The sequence below is a fragment of the Dunckerocampus dactyliophorus genome, chromosome 13 (assembly GCF_027744805.1).
Source record: "Dunckerocampus dactyliophorus isolate RoL2022-P2 chromosome 13, RoL_Ddac_1.1, whole genome shotgun sequence".
Lineage (NCBI taxonomy): Eukaryota > Metazoa > Chordata > Actinopteri > Syngnathiformes > Syngnathidae > Dunckerocampus > Dunckerocampus dactyliophorus.
In genome coordinates, this window is record NC_072831.1 from 20685020 (window position 1) to 20701843 (window position 16824).

Below are 16824 nucleotides of genomic sequence, written 5' to 3' on the forward strand. Positions count from 1 at the left end.
GGTGTAAACAAAGAACAAACAGAGTGTATAGGTGACTATAGGGGTGTTATTTCATGTCTACAGGACTCTAATAAAGTATTTCTAAAGTTATACACATGTTTTCTATGCTCTAACTACAAAAATATTCAGTTTATTAAAACTGAACCCTAGTTCACGGGAATTCACTTATCGCAGTCGGTCTGAACCAGTCGGAACCAATTAACCACGATAAACTAGGGACGACTGCATTGCCATAAAAAAAAGCCAAAAACGCACCAACAGTTGCCTTGGTTGCATACTATGCAGTATAGAGGAATAGTCTGTTTTTGCTAGTTGTAATACCTGCTCAGTAGTGTGTTTGTATCTCAATCACAAGTTTAGTGTATATGCTGTGAATTTAACCCCTGCACGCAAACGTGTCCACCGAGATGATACCAACTGGATATTAAGAATGCCATCTATCCACCCATCCATCTTCTATACTGTTTGTCCTGATATCAAATATGCTAAGAAATTGACTTTATGTAATACTTATTTTCTGACAACCGTTGTGACTGGTGGAGCAAATTATTGTTGGACATTTGCATGATTAAAAGGTCACATACTGTTTCTTCACCGACAGCACATTTCTACTTCCTTCTCTATTACCTGAACACTTAAGTTATTGTGACCTGCCATACATTCTTCTTCTCATGCCTGCAATCTGCAGGCATTTGTGCATATAACTACAAAAAAAATGGTCAGAGCACTTGGAAAAAAAAATACAGGACAAGTTTTCAACAGGTTCTGCTAAATATCCAAGACTGATCAAAAAAATGTAGATCATTATTTTGGTATGAATCACAATATGGATGGGAACTATGGAGCTTGGCTTAGGTCTGCTCTATCAGAATGCTTCTCTCCTTTATTTTCACTTTTCCGGTAATGTTCGTTCACTTTAGTCTCACTATAGTCCATCAGTCCACACGAGAAGCAAGAGCAAAGTCAGTTTCCCGACAGTAACACTATGAATACATTCTTGTATGTGTCCTTTATCGTACACACATAAATTGAATGCAATTTAAACAAAACAGCGACCTGTGTTCTTTCCATAAAATTTGATCAACCCATCCACAAAAATCTATAGGGCGGACGGACAACTCTGAATCCATGTTCTCCCAGGGGCAAACAATGAAAAGTAGCTTAAAATCTTATTCTTTCACCAAAAAAAAACCCTCCATTACAGTGGAAAGTTGAAGATTTGCGTGGATTTTCCGGTTAGCATACAAGATGGCACACATGTTATTAATACACTGTGTGAGTCCATCTGGATTCTTAATACAATTTTTGATCAGAAAATGTCAGTCCTTGTTAGCGTTCTATTGCTAATGGCAACCGGAAGTTACGTTGGCTGTCTTGATGTCATCAGCGGTTGACTCAAAAATGTTAACACTAAATTATAGTTTTATAGTTATAGTTTTACATGCATAAAACAATTCTAAATGCATATAATTGACAAATGAAAGGACTAAATTAACATTTAAGGTTACTTCTACTTTTATTGAAGACTACTGTTCACAAAGACACACCACACAGACACTTGCTTTGTCATGAGTTCTTTCTTGAATTCAATAGTTTTTCTCACCTTCTTTATATCTTTATTTATTAAAAATGCTGGCACTTGTAACCAATGTTCCCCCTGATTTGTCAAGTGTCTGAACATATACACAACCTGTGCATTCCTTGGGCCTGTGAGCGCCTTCGGACGTGCATACTGTACTATCACACCTGTTCAAAACCTGAAAAGTTCCATTCTGTCGTACGTATTTTGTTTGAGCGGGTTCAATAGGTAGTTTTCTTTAACGTAGCTTTCTTTATTGCCAACCCCAGACAAAACAAGCTGTGTAACTCTCTCATCCAATTAATGACCGGAATCTTGTAGGAAATCCCTACTTTATGAATTAATTTTTCATTAATTTTCTTGTTTACCATTTATTTTGTTAATTACGTATACTTTAATTTCCTTATTTCCTCAGCAGTCCGTTCTGGCACTATTTCGTCCTGGAAATTTACTTGAAATTGATGTCATATTTGTTTACTTTTGTTTAAATAAAAAAAAAATAAAATGAAAAAAATGTCAACCAGGGAGAACAACCATCTTCCGGTCCCTTCGGCAAGCCTCGGGCAACACTTGGGCAAACTCGGCGTAAAACTTAATGTATCCGGTGAATCTGGCCATCAAAATAAAGCAAACTAGTAGTACATGCGCATTTAAACCACACTTTTCACTCAGAAAATTGGTTTACTACTTTGTATTTGGAGAATGTTTTTCAGAGCAGCCCTTTCTCATTCGGAAAAGAAAACATCATACCCAGGTTCACCTCTGTTCGCACATACCCCGACAGCCAGTCCACCTTAAAAGAACACCCCCCAACTTTTTTTTTAAACTTTGGCTTGGTGAGTGGTTCTGCCTGTTTGTTTCACCATAACATGGGGATAGCAAGCACCATTTAGCTCCCTTAACTCTGCCGCGCCATTAGCTATACGCTAACCTACAAAACAGCTGCATGCACTACTTAACGCGCTGTTAATGAACTGATTGGCTTCATAAGTAAATACTGTACGTACCAACAGGATCTTATCACTGGCTGGACAGTGTTTGTCATTGTGTTATATGTTGTTACCGTTTGTTGTCCCCTGTCACTCACGGAGTGGCATTGCAAAATGGTACAGAATAAATTATGTTTATTTTATTTACAGTTCAGGTTGGACTTTATTTCGTGCGCTGAGAACGCTGGAGCAGTGCGAGATTGCGCACACGCGCACCTTAGAGGCAACCTTGCTGCAACTTTCTTTGGCTCCATTTTGGGTTACAGTGTTGAGGTGAGAAACACTATTGAATTCAAGAAACAAGTCAAAACAGGAAGATAGTGGTTGATGGTTGAGCTCGCTGCCACATCGTGTCTTTGGGGACAGCATGCCAAGAATTACATCTTCAATGAAGGTAGAAGTAACCTGAAATGTTCATTTATCCTCTTCATTCATCATTTATATGCATTGTGAAATGTTTTCTGCATGACCAACTATAATTGCAATGCTATAAAAACGTGTTAACAGTTTTGGCTTTCTGGAACGGATTAATTGGATATACATTATTTCTTAAGGGGAAAAATTTTTTCAGTTGGCGTCCACTTTGGTTTGAATCAGGCCTTCTAGAACAAACACTAAACAAGGTTCCACTGTATTATGCATAACCTTGGTGAATGTACTATACTAACCTGTTTTGAAGAAGACTGGAGTGACTCAGCATTGTTTGTACAGCAAACCATTGTTCTGTATTTACCTGCAGAATCCGTGGAGGGATGGAGGAGGAGACATAAGCTCTCTTGATCCATTGTGAATGGCCGACAAAGAACGGATTTATTCTTCATTTGACGTCGGTAGTTTGGGAGCGGACGCACAGCTTCTGTCTGAGTACTGGCCTAGATATTTCAGCAGCAGAAAAACAAATATTAAAAGGTCTTTGTTTACAATTAAGTAGACATTTGATGAAAATATGTATAGGTGAAACAAAAGCAGCACATACATGATCAAGAATCTTGCCATCTGCACTGGAGTTTGGAAGTCCTCCTGTCAAACAACACAAAATAGCTGTGCTGAGGTGTTATACATTATATATTTGCTAGGGCCCTTGAGTGATATCAAAAGTAGAGCTGGACTTTTGGAGACAAGTTAAGCTACATTATGACATGACTGATACCAACAGGCTTAGCATTCTGCACATAAAATGCTAAATGTATGGGAAGACATAAATACATACATGCTTTCCTGCTGGCATCATGACATGGCTCATGTTCAAACTCATGAAATCAACTTACCGGTCATAGCAGTATCTGATGACACGCTGGGTTGACTGGCAGAGCCATTTGCGAGTGACACGACATCAGCTATGACAGGGTTTGTTTTTGAGGAGTAGTGAGGCTGAGCCGGAGCTGAAAGAAGAGCAAGAATATAAGTATTCCTTAAAAATTATCCTTTGCAATCATATCCTCTTAGTTGTAAACACAGATTCTGGCAACTGGCAACATTTATGTATGTAATGCACAAAATTGATATAACAAGATATGTTACCATGTGGTGTTTGTGGCTCTCCTCCAGTGCCATTACTGGGAGTGTGCTGGTTCAATTCAAAATGCAGGCAGCAGTACCCGAGCACACAGGTCAGGTTGCAGAAGTTCCGTACTGAGCCCATATACTGCAGCTTCTCATTTAAATAGCCCTGTTTCCTACAATTGTCACATCGGCCCATCTGGACAACAAAGAGTTGGAAAAACAAAGCCACCTAGTTCAATAAACTGACTGTTTTCAGATTAATTAAAATGCATTAATATTATGTGTTTTTATTAGTCGATCCCTTAATCATGTAAGGGACTGGCCATGATATTTATTATGATGAAAAAACATTCAATTCTGCTCACCCCATAGTAGAGTACAGTGTACTGGGACATGCAATGGGGTTTGCAGAACTCTTCCAGCTTGCCTCCATAGTGACTGTGCAGCATCTTTTGGCTAATGCTATAGCAATAGCTGCAGGGACGGCAGGGAGGATCCTTGTTACGAGACGTCAGGGTAACTTTGAAGTTTTGTTTACAGTCTGAAACACAAAAGTTGGGGTAATGTTACAGGCCAAATAAGGTCAGGTACAGTGTAACCTTCCCAGCTGTCTACATTGGGTGATATTTGGACAAAATATATCAGAGCTATTTTTCTGTTATTGAGAATGAAATACTGGTGTTAAAAGATGAATGGCAAGAACTGACTGTAGGGGAGGAATGTTGTAAAAATCAAACTCACTTTTACTGCAGAAGAAAATGTCTTTCCCATTGTAGTGAATTGTGTCAAAGGGCATCTGCTCTTTTTTACAGAACTCACACACAGTCAGAATATTTTTTTGTATTTTATAGAGGTCACAGCATGCCATAGAGCAAAACACAGAAATGTGATCCTGCAAAAAAAAAAAAGACAAAAAACAACCTATTACACAACAGTTGCTCTGGGTGAAAACCGTTAAGCAAAAAAAATGATCTTACTTTGTGGCCAAAGAGCAGCGGTTTGGTGTTGAACTGTTTGGTGCACTGATGGCAGGTCACTTTAGGCGTGTCGCTGTGTCCACCCTCACCTGCTTTTAGAGGCTGAGAGGGGGGTGTCCTGGGATGGGCTTGCCCAGGTACAGATGTAGAGGTCATGGCCAGTGGTGGCGGAACCAAAGGCGGCACTGAGCTGTTACTGCCATGGTGGCTGGGGTAGGGGGCTGAAGATGGGTAGTCCTGAGGAATGGGAGGGACTGAGCTTCCTCTAGAGGATGGCCCTAGTCTTGATGCATCCCTGGGGGAGGATTTTCCATTGCTCAGATCCGACTGTGTATGTCCCGATTTCTGTTCAAAAAGAAAAACATTGAAAAAAGAACATTACATTCTGGATCTCAAATTCTCCATCCAATATTTGTTTCTTTTTGTTTGCTACCATGAATCACACACAGTAAAGCACCACACGTTACTTTCCATTGACCTTGTGTGGTTGAATGTGGGCAGAGATATGAGGTGGCCCAAGTGAACTATGTCATCATGAGAGGAGGGGAAGTTAGTGTGGGGAGTGTTTCCCCGGTGGACTGCTCAATCGTGGTGAATGTCATTGGTCAAGATGCTCTGTGTCCACACTGAGCAGGGGGAGGGGCAGGGTTAAACACACGCTGTGGTGCTCTTAGAGCCGATTCGACCGCGAGAAATTTGCATGAAGAGATTTGACTGATTTTGACTTAATTTGTCTGTTGAGATGGGTCTTTGTTTTTGTATTTTATTTAGAAAATATTATAATATATTTTTGTAGCTGCTCATTGAGGCTTAAATAAATCCATGAAAAATAAACATTTGATATAATGTATTTTTTTGGTAATTCATTTTACACAATACACATAATTTGGTAAAAAATGTATTTAAGACAACAAAATTTTGAGGAGCCACTTGGGAGCCAAAGGAGTGGCCTCTTTTTTGTGAGCAGAGCCAAAAGAACTGGCTCTGTAAAACGAGCCGGAATTTTCATTACTATTGGAAACTCCTCTGTTACAAAGAGTGAATGGAAGCTAGCAGGGTTAGCTTAGTTGAGCAGTGCGAGCTAGTACAGCTGTGTGTGTGTGTGTGTGTGTGTGCGTGCGTGCGTGCGTGTGTGCGTGTCCGACTCAGGCTGGATGAGTATATTTTCACCGTGTTGTGTTTTACCACTTTAATGTAAGGACCATTTAAAAATGCCCACTGACGACGTGCAGGTTCTGAGAGAAAAAAGAAGAGACGCATTTAATCTCGCACTTAGCTCGTATCAACCGTCAATTGCCATTCCCAACACTTCCGGCCTTCAAAATAAGAGCGCTGTCTGTCACATTTGTCTAATTGTGTAAAAAAAAAAAAAAAATAAGGGTGTCATAAAAACTTACATTAACGTAGTTGGAATTACATCTGCGACTACATCTTCCTTAAGCACAAGCATCGGCATTACAGTTTGCTGAAGATTTTTTTCGCAATATGTGCAGTGGCTGACATGCCATTAGAAAAGTTAGCAAAGCTACATCCATTTCTGAAATACTGGACAAAATGGGCCAATGATGTATCGCATCAATAAATGTAAGGATTTTTGCATTTCATTCATGGACATTTTATTCACTAACCCAAATAGCACACACTCTTAGCAGGTAAAACAAGTGAAAAAGGTAAAAAACAACATTTTAAAAAATTAACGGAAAAAATGGAATTTGGGAAAAAATAAAACTGATTTTACAGGTCCCTACATATATATGGAATCTCACTCTTTACGTGCTGTTTACCCTGAAAGTCGAAACACATTCGTAGGAGCAGAAGTTCCTTATAGTGCCATCCACCATTGCCAGATGATACTGAGGAACAGCAACAGACTTGCACAGACAGCATGGGAATGCAGCCCCTGTGAAATGGACATAAACAATTCACATTCATGAAAATCACTAAATGATTACATTTCACAGTCTCTGAAAGGGCTTTTGTGGCGTGTCCTACCGGTCAACGTGTGTAGCGGTGGTCGGCTCATTTGCACACAAACGGGTGAGCAGTAAAGCTGAACTTTTCCCTTTTCGTCTCGCTCCATGATGCTCGTGGACACTATTGCAGACTTGTGGCAGTTGGCACACTCAATCGTCTTTCTGCAAGACTGAAGAGGCAAAATGGGTTTACTTTAGCACAGTGCGGGTGGCTTAAGGGCCATGAAATAGAAACTTGAACAGACCTGTTTGTAAGTGCCAACACAGGTGGGACCGCAGAAGTTGAGGTCAGATTTATCAATTGTAAGTGTATGACAGGAGGCCGAACTGCTACTACAGTAAAGTCCACAGCCTTCACAACAGTTCATGGCTAACTGTCGCATCTTGCGCCATGTTACAAAACAAGCATCACTGCAGAGGGTGTGCAGACGACCTTGATGGCTGACCTCATGTTGAATCTGGTAAAGATGAAGATTAAAAAAAAAAATTATGTGAAAGATACACATGTGGCTCGACATTCAATATAAAAATGAGGCAGATTGACACAAAAATGAATGAAAGCTCACGTCATTGTGATTACCTTGTTGGTGACTCTGCACACACTGCAAACAAGATTTTCAGACTGTCGCTCAGCAGGCTTCTCTGGTGGCTTCTCAGGCATCTTTTCTGGTTGTTTATCAACCAATTTTTCAGGGACCTTTTCATTTTTTTTTGCCCTGTGTCTAAAAATGGACAAACAGTGCTGGCTGCAAAAGTGCAAGTAGGTGTTGTCGTCGGCTGGAATTGTAATTGTGTCCCGAGCTCGAAGGATCTCGCTGCAAGAACATAACGAAAGCTAAGAACATGTAAAGCAAAAAACAAGCTGTAGTACAAGACTATGATGGCAAAGGTGCAGGAAGAAACCAATTAAGCCTTGTTTTACAAGTGTCCTAAAATACAGTAAGTGTTGGTAGCAAAAGATGGAAATAGGCTCACAAATACTTGCCTGTTGCACAGAGAACAGAATTGATTCTTGTTGGCTGGAGGCAGATGGCCAGTGAGACAAACCGTGGAGCAGAAAAGTTGCGTCGAGCCTTTTCTTTGGAATGCTGTTTGACCTTTTAGCAGAACCTAATCACAATTACAAAATCATGACGAAAAATAAGTCACACCCATGTGACAGGCTGATTTACATTTGAAGTCATTAAAGGAGGAAGAGGGAGTCAGAACACAAGCAAGGGTGTAATGGTACCTTAAAGCATCCACTGCAGCGTACACTACCAGCAATGGTTGGTGCAGGTGGCCGAGGTGCAAGTGGCGACAAAACTGAAAGAGAAGTCGAAACTGGAACTGGAGGTCTGACAGGAAGGGGAGCCACTGCTTGGAGAACAGCACTTCTACCCGGAATAAAAATGGTTGTTTGTGGCGGAGGTGGTGCAGTCACTTCAGGGTTGAAAAGAAGAAAGAAAAAGGTTAATGAAGATGGGAACTATGGACATGCAAAATGTGTTCCACAATGGACTGACTGAATTTGACGGTGAAACTTCATAAAATTTGTGACTGGAATTTGAAATTGACACAATCTGTAATGACTGCTCAACCATGAGTTTGTTTTGCTCAATGACAAAAATGCCATGAGAAAGCTTAATATGACTACTGCAAAAGAGCAACTGAAGCATTAATAACAAAAAATACAACAGCAAGAATATTAACTTACCCACAGGGGGCACAAGTGTGTTCCCTCCACCAACAGAGTAAACTGAACTGATCCTAAGCTCTTCCTGGAAAACACCAATTAAAGTGGTTAAAAAAAGCAAGTTCATTAAAAATATAAGACTTAAAAACTACACATTTTATTAGCGCAGTTAATATATAGCTAACAATTTGTATTTTTCTCTATTCAGTTAGAAAACATCATCTCACAGTACTGATAAAAGACACAAAGTTAACTGTTACACAGTCCATACAAAGCCCCTTTTACACAGTGTGTTCAAGAGGGGTTTGCCACCGAGTTGCCCCACCTAGATCGTGCCTTCAGAGGTAGTATCAGAGCCACAAGAGGGATATTTTGGTATGTGTACATGGTGAATACTGGACAGTGTTATAACCTTGACACTTTTCCTTCTTTGTCAACTTGTCAGTGTGCTCTGCATTCTCATCTGTATCGTGTATTTTGTCGCTCTTAGCCGTTTCCAAGCTAAACCGTTGACAAAAGAAGGCTTACTTTTACATCCTCCAAAAAAAGAGCCTTTCTGACTGATTTTATGGACTGTAAAATCTAATGGCCTTCCACCTGCTGCAGCCTGGTCCTCTGCTAGCTTAATCTGGACTTCCACCTGCTTCAGCGAGCTTGGATCTTTACCAGCCTCAGCCTAGCCTTCCGTCTGCTCCAGCCTGGACCTCAGCTAGCCTCAGCCTGGCCTTCCACTTCCTGCAGCCTGGTTTTCTGCTAGCTTAGCCTGGACTTCCACCTGCTGCAGCCTGGACCTCTGCTAGCCTCAACCAGGACTTCCACTGGCTACAGCCTGGAGCTCTGGACTCATCTGACCAGGGTGGCTGGTGAAACAATTTGACAAGAATTTAACACTTGCACTGTCGCTGGGTTTCTACTTGCACTAGTTTTCTACAATTGTGGTGGTGTACCCGACTAAGTGCCCCATTGACCTGCTGAACACAATAACAATCACCTGTGGCCTTACTTATAAATCTTTCGTTTAGTTTTTTGTTGCATATGTCAAGAATGTCATCAATAGCAACATTTATTTACCATGCACGGCCTTTGAATGGACAGGGCCGTGTGTGTAAACTTCCTCTTTCACAAATGATGGGCTTTTTTTTTGTTGTGCTTTGAAATAACATTAGTTCCTCATAAAATAATTATAATATACCAATATTTTGATGGTCTTAATGTCATCATTAAGTTAAATATTTTTAAACTATCCATCTGGAATTACAGCAATTCATTTTCGACATAACTTCATCTCCGTTTTGAGTCATTGCGTCCACCGGTTTCGCTAAGCTTGTAGATCGGCTTTATGTCTGCTGGAGAAGTGCTCCCCTTTCCTCAAATGTTGTTAGAACACAGTAGCAATATTAAGACTACTGTTAGAATTCAGTCTTAATATTTAGAAAGCACTTTGAACGCCGTAGAAGTGCCATTTGATTGCTGCCCCAAGTTTGGTCGGAAGGTGCCTCAAATGCAGTCGGTCATTACTTTTCCACGTTACATAATACGAGTAAAATGAAATATTGGGCTAATGATCACACCAACATGTAACATTTCAAGTGCATATCTTTATTTGTACATACAAGACATGCAAAGTACAATCACAATCAAATCACAATTTTTTGGGTGTTTTATTAAGGAATCAACTATTATTTAACTAATATTTACAGGTACGTAACTATAAAGATTAATAAAATTACATATAAAATTTACACAAGATGGGAATATTCAAGAAGACTACGGGAAAGGGAAAGAAAAGGAAAAAATTTGAGCACATAATGTCATAATGTCGCACAAAATAACTCCCTCATGCCATTACCCTGTCTTGACTACTCAGACTTCTGGGTAGGTGTTGGAGAGTGCACACCTGGACGAGGGGTGTTGAATTCTGGGTTGTCATCAGACTGGTTGGTGTTGAAGAGCTGGGTGAGGCTATGGATGGATGTTGATGAAGGCTGTGGCAGTTGGGTGCTGGCAGAGAAGGTGGGTGGAGCAAACTGTGGTCTGACGGGAGGCTGTTCCTGGAACTGTTGCTGCATCCAGTTGGCCTCCTGTGAGCCCCAGACAGAAGTTGATTGGTGAACCTGTGCTGGCCACTGTAATGGATGAGGCTGCCAACTCACTGAAGGACACTGCTGGCTGCTGGGCCCGGGGATGTGTGCAGCAGGATACGGTATATTGAACTTGTCTTGCTGCTGCTGCTGAAGCTCAAACTGGTACTTCTGCAACAGACTGCTGACTTCGCTCTGGAACCTCAGCCACATGAGAGGAGGAAATGTGTAGGAGACCTCCTTCATGAAGTCCGCAAAGGTATCCTTTTGGCGTTGCAGCGGCGACTTTTCGGCCTTAGATAGCTTGTCTAGCAATTGTCTTTGCAATTCAACGATGTTGTTCCTGGTTGTCTCAATGTCGTCAATAGGCCTGGACCCGGCCCCCAGGGAAGTGTCTGCATTAGACTGAGCAGCTGCACAGGGATGCCGTTCAGCGGTGTCACACTCAAGCTCAGACTGGGGAGCTCCTGCTGCTACCGCAGCTGCCCTGGTTTGGATCTTAGCCTTCATCTGTCCAGGGAAGAGATAATCATAAATAATTTGAAAACATCTGGACCATGGTTTCATCAGAAATATCCAAATAAAAATATGAAATACTTACACGGACGGTGACCCTCTTTTTGACATGGATGATGAGGTGGGGCCTGAGAAATTCAAAGTGGCGGAGGATCCAGCTGTCTCTTGCAGTCAGTTCATTGTTGCCAGAACCTGAGGAAGTCTGCTTCAGCTTGCCAAACCTTGATCTCATGTTGGCATACCACTTCTTCAGCTGGTCACTGGTCTTGCCCATCTCCCTGGCCTTCTGCTCCCACAGTCTGTCCTTTAGGCCCTTCTTCATGTAGTTAGGGTGCTTCTTGTTCAGGAGGCAATTTTGCTCTGGGGCTTGGAGCCAGTCAACCATCTCCTGCTCCTGCTCCTCGGTGAAGTCAGCCGTCACCAGCTCCCTCTTGCGCTTCTTATGGGACTTGGCAGCCTCACTGGGAGGAAGCTCATCATCACTGTCAGAGGATGACTGTGCTGCTGGATGTTGGAGCTCTGCCTCTTTCTCCATCTGGGAAGCAGGGGAGGGGCAGTGGACTCAGCTTCAGACTCTGAAGGTGCTGAAGCATCATCAGAAGATGGCTCTTCAGGGGCTTCTTTGGTTGCAGCACCTCCGCCCTGTCCACGCCGGTGGCCGATGGTGGAGTTCCTCACCTTGGCTCCTTTTTTCCTTGGTGGCATGACGTGATGTGAATAAGTCGACGCTTCAATGGTGGCTGATGTTTCAGCGGCAGCTGGCTGTGTTTATGTGATTATGCGGTGTCCCAAATTACATCCGGACTCACTCAAGAGACAACTCTGACATTTCAACTGCATTCGAGTCACATTCGAGTGGCAATCGTAAGATTATGACGGCATTCGAAGTGCATTCCAGGTATCCTAATTTATTCCAGCAGCAATTGAGACGGATTCGAGGTGTATTCCGGCTAATTCGAGGCATAATTGGGACATGCTGGCAGGATTTTAGCTGGCTTGCCGTTTTGGTTCTCCCTCAAATGCGATTGGAATGTTTGGAATACCGTAAAAATATTTAGAAAGCAGTCAGAGTGCAGTTAGAATACCTTTTGATATTTTTCCACTTCGAATGCACCTCACAAGTTTTTAGCATGAGTGAAACATTCCGGCCAGCCGGCCACAACAATGGGCCTGAATATTTGGAATGCACTTGGAATATCCAGGAATAAACCAGGAATTTTCATTCTGACGGCATTCCGGCTTATTCCGCCTCTAGTGTGACTAGGGTTTAAAAGATGTTTCACCTCTCAACCTGGTCCAAGTCCAGGTGCTATCATTCAACTCCTCACATACACCATGTACTGAAAACCTTTACACACACTCTTTGTTCAAATCCTTTTTTAGTTTGTGGATAAAACTCTATTGTTCCTGAGCAAGAAGCAGGTGGGAAATAATGCTTTCAACATGTCAGAAAGTAAGTGTCCTCTATGCAGCTGCACAGTTGTTGCAAACGGGCCCTTTAAATAAAACATATTTACGAAGTTTTAGTAGAACAATTTCTGCAAATTGGGTTGCCACTTGTCAGTCAGGGGTGGTGGTGGGTCCCACAGCCAAACCAGTTGAGAACCACTGGTAGAATGTTTGCATCTGAAATTTTATGTCCAAAATTTCAGTGTTTTGGGGTGAAACATTTTCTAAAAAATAGAAATGTAAATGCACTGATCCAAGTTCAGTGAAAATGTTATTATTTTGTGTGTTGCTTGTTAAGGGATAGTTCGGATCATCCTATCAGCAATGTAGTCCAATAACAGCGACTTACCCCCCACTTGGTCTCCTAAGTCCAGTTCTCGTCAGATTTCCGTGATGAAGAACATAGTTCCGCTTAGTTGCTGGCGACAATTAAGTCAAGACTTTGGCTTCTCAAAACAATATAAAAGATGAATACATTTGCACCACAAAAACGCCTTCTCAAAAAAAAAATCTGACCTCACAAAACGCTTGGCATTATATTTGTCTCATGTGTCCATGTGTATTTGACGAAGACGCTCGCATTTACTTCTGCGACAGAGTGCCGCGGCCATCTTGTTTACGTATGTGTTCCACAGCGGAAGAAGATGCGAGTGTCTTCATCACATTCACATGAACGCACAAGCGACAGTGCGCAGGGATACGGCGGGAGACAGATATAATGCCGAGCGTTTTGTGAGGCTTGAGTTTTTAAGAAGGCATTTTTGTGATGAATGTTTTAATCTTTTGAATGCATAGTTTTTTTAAGCCAAACTCTTTACTTAATTGTCTCCAGCAACTAAGCGGAATTACATTTATCACAGAAATCTGACCAGAACTGGACTTAGGACACCAAGTGGGGGCTAGGTCGCTGCTATTGGACTACAATGCTGATGGGGGTGTCATACAACTTTATGTAAAAAAAAATTAGAACTATCCCTTGAAGTGTTGGTAACACTATAAGGAAGGAAAAAACTAAAATAAAAGGAAAAGTTTTTTTTAAACTGCTGCTTTTATCCACACACACACACACACACACACACACACACACACACACACACACACATACTGTATATACATATACTGTATACACACACACTGTATATATACATACACACACACACACACACACACACACACACACCATCACGGCAATCTTTCAGCACCATGGCGTACTACACTCTGTTACATACATTTATGGCTACATGGAAAAGTCTTATCTTGCGTATTTGCTCACCGGCCTCTAGGAATTATACTTGGAGCAAAGACGCATACACAATTACACACGTCAGATTCCTGTTTTTGTGTGTAGCGGAAGACGCCGAACTTATTCACGTGTTCTTTCTTCTTCTACAGTTTTGGTGTGTCACGTGGTTCTGTGTCTGTTTACAGTACCACGCATATGTCTTAAGTATTACATCGTTTTCAGCGAGTGATCCGACCTGAAATCATTCCCGTGTGGATGTGACTTCTTACTGAGACCGACAGTTTGTGGACGTGATTTTTTTTCAACCCGCCATAAAACAAACAAACCCAGGAGCGTTCCCGTGTGGACAGGGTCTTAGTGGACTGGGACCAAAGCAAGTACTGCATTTCTTTGCAGGGACTACAATACAAATAATAAATATTCTTCACTGCACATTTACCTCCTGATGCTCCAGTTCCTCTTTGACCTGTCTGATGGAGCTCTGGGGCAGCAAAGCAGCATTGTATCCCTCATCAATGGGCTCATCTTTCACTGTGATATTGGGAGACACCGGAGGGTTGCTGTCCTCCATGGGAGGAGGCTCTGACTGCGGTCATACCAAAGAGCAAAGAATAAAAGAAAATGCAGATACTTCACATTGTTTCACTGTCATTGAAACTTCTCTCTTCTTTTCGATCAACATCTCTATATACAAATGGCAATTGAGGAAAGATGAGCTCTAACTCAGAGGTCATTAAGCCCCTCCTCAAAATGTAAAAAGGTCACAAATGGTCTATTTGGAATGTACTTAGTAATCAAAATTGCTGAATGCATTCTCATCTGTGCTGAAAGCAGACCATATATCATCAGGGCAATACATTTTAATTAAAAGTTACAAACATGCTAAAAAAAACAAACAAAAAAAACAGACTCAATATGAAGACACAGATAAATATCTCTAATGTCATCCTCGGATGATATAAAGTAACTACCAGTGTTTGCCTACCTCTCCTTGCTGACTGTCTTCGGTTTCTTCAGTCCGATTCAGGACTCCTGCATCTGAGAGTAAAAAAGAAAAAGTCACGTACAAGTGTCGGGGGAGAAGTCACTGTTGCTGTAATACACTGCTAATGAGGATGTCATACAACTTCATGTCAAAAAATTTGAACTAACTCTGTTGGGCATGGAGTTCACTAGAACTACACAGGTTGCCTCTGGAATCCTCTTTCACTCCTCTATGACGAAGTCATGGAACTGGTGAACGTTAGACACTTTGCACTCCAACTTCAGTTTGAGGATTCCCCAAAGATACTCAAGAGGATTCAGGTCTCTCACCTTTACCCTCAGTTTCTTTGCCAAGGCAGTCATCTTGGATGTGTTTGGTGTGCTTATGTTAGAATACTGCCTTGCAGCCTCCTGCCCCCTCCCACGGGAGGGCATCAGATTCTGCTTCAGTATGTCACAGTAAATGTTGGCATTCAGTTTCCCTCAATGAACTGTGCTCCATCTGAACCAAATAAATGTATCTTGAACATCTTTATGTAGAGCAACTATTTTTTTCCCCACATCAGAGAAGTCTTTGCCATGAAGTTCCATGTTGAACTTCCAGTGACCAGCATGAGTGAGATTGATAACACCAAATTTAACCCACCTGACCCCCCCATTCACACCTAAGACCTTATAACACTAATGAGTCACATGATACTGGGGAGAAAAAACGGCTAATTGAGCCCTAATTTATCCAGTTTAACATAAGGGTGTACTCACTTTTGTTGCCAGCGGTTTTGACATAAATGGCTGTGTGTTGAGTTATTTATTCTGAGGGGACAGCAAATTTACACTGTTATCCCAGCTGTACACAGACTACTTTACACTGTATCAAAGTGCCATTTCTTTAGTGGTGTCCCATTAAAAGATGTGAAATATCTGTAGAAATGTGAGGGGTGTAGTCGCTTTTGTGACATATGATGCATATTTGATTTTTGTCATTCTCCATTTGTTGAATGTTAATTTAGGGATGAGGGCACATACCTCGGCTGCTTTCAGGTGTATTATCCTTTGACGAGTGGGAAGTGTTTGCAGAGCTACTAGTCGCTTCCGTCTCTCGCTCCTCTACTCTGGGCTCTGGAGGAGAAGGATTTTCTTGAATTTGGTTGTTTTCTTCTCTCTCTTGATTGTTTTTGCACTTTGCTTTGTCATTGTCGACATCCTCCAGTGTCCCAGCTGGCAAGGAAAAGTGCCAGTCCTCCTCGTCATCTTCTTCTTCTTCTTCTTCTGGACCAAATGAAGCAAGGCCATCCAAAGCGTCATCAAATGCTGCCTCTCCACTTCCTCCTCCTTCACTGGGTTGCATGGTAAATGAGGAGTGTTGGTCATTCATCTTTGCATCTTGCCTGCTGCTACTGTTGCTGCTGTCCTGTTCTGGCTGTTGTTCCTCCGGTCCCGGAACTTCATCCACTGCCTTTGTCTCCTCTTGACCCCCACTCCTAGAGGAGGTGTTGGAGCCTCGGGAGGAGTCAGCAAAGTCTCCCAGCCCCATCACCTCATCAAACACTCTGGATAGGTGTTGCTGATGCTAAGGGGAAAAAGTTTAGGAAAAAGTTAGTAAACCATCATGACACTGCTAATTGCGTACTTGAGTGTTTAACAAAATACTGTGATATTAAAGCATGACAAGTAAAGGCATGACACAATGAAACCCGTTAAGGTCGACATAAGCCGTTATCGACATAACTGGAACCAAAACTAGCCATTGCGTGTTCATTTACATACAACTTTCACATATCGATAAAGGATTTTTTTGTACCTACGGCATGTTTGACAGCATTTTCTTCCATTTATGCATATGATTATTTAGATT

General features: G+C 41.7%; 1 protein-coding gene across 7 annotated transcripts in view; it reads right to left on the reverse strand.

Moving 5' to 3' along the window:
• Window positions 1–16824, reverse strand: part of LOC129192261 (zinc finger MYM-type protein 4-like) — a 45019-nt gene that overhangs the window by 15386 nt on the left and 12809 nt on the right. For all 7 annotated transcript variants that reach the window (XM_054796085.1, XM_054796084.1, XM_054796086.1 and 4 more), the window contains 17 exons: window positions 15996–16539; window positions 14971–15023; window positions 14425–14571; window positions 8718–8781; window positions 8253–8443; window positions 8007–8131; window positions 7602–7836; window positions 7267–7479; window positions 7041–7191; window positions 6833–6948; window positions 5049–5393; window positions 4813–4963; window positions 4437–4612; window positions 4090–4267; window positions 3837–3950; window positions 3545–3588; window positions 3302–3440 (listed from right to left, as the gene is read on the reverse strand). In XM_054796085.1, the coding sequence (XP_054652060.1) occupies window positions 3302–3440; window positions 3545–3588; window positions 3837–3950; window positions 4090–4267; window positions 4437–4612; window positions 4813–4963; window positions 5049–5393; window positions 6833–6948; window positions 7041–7191; window positions 7267–7479; window positions 7602–7836; window positions 8007–8131; window positions 8253–8443; window positions 8718–8781; window positions 14425–14571; window positions 14971–15023; window positions 15996–16539 (2986 nt within the window). The remainder of the gene's footprint in view (window positions 1–3301; window positions 3441–3544; window positions 3589–3836; window positions 3951–4089; window positions 4268–4436; window positions 4613–4812; window positions 4964–5048; window positions 5394–6832; window positions 6949–7040; window positions 7192–7266; window positions 7480–7601; window positions 7837–8006; window positions 8132–8252; window positions 8444–8717; window positions 8782–14424; window positions 14572–14970; window positions 15024–15995; window positions 16540–16824) is intronic.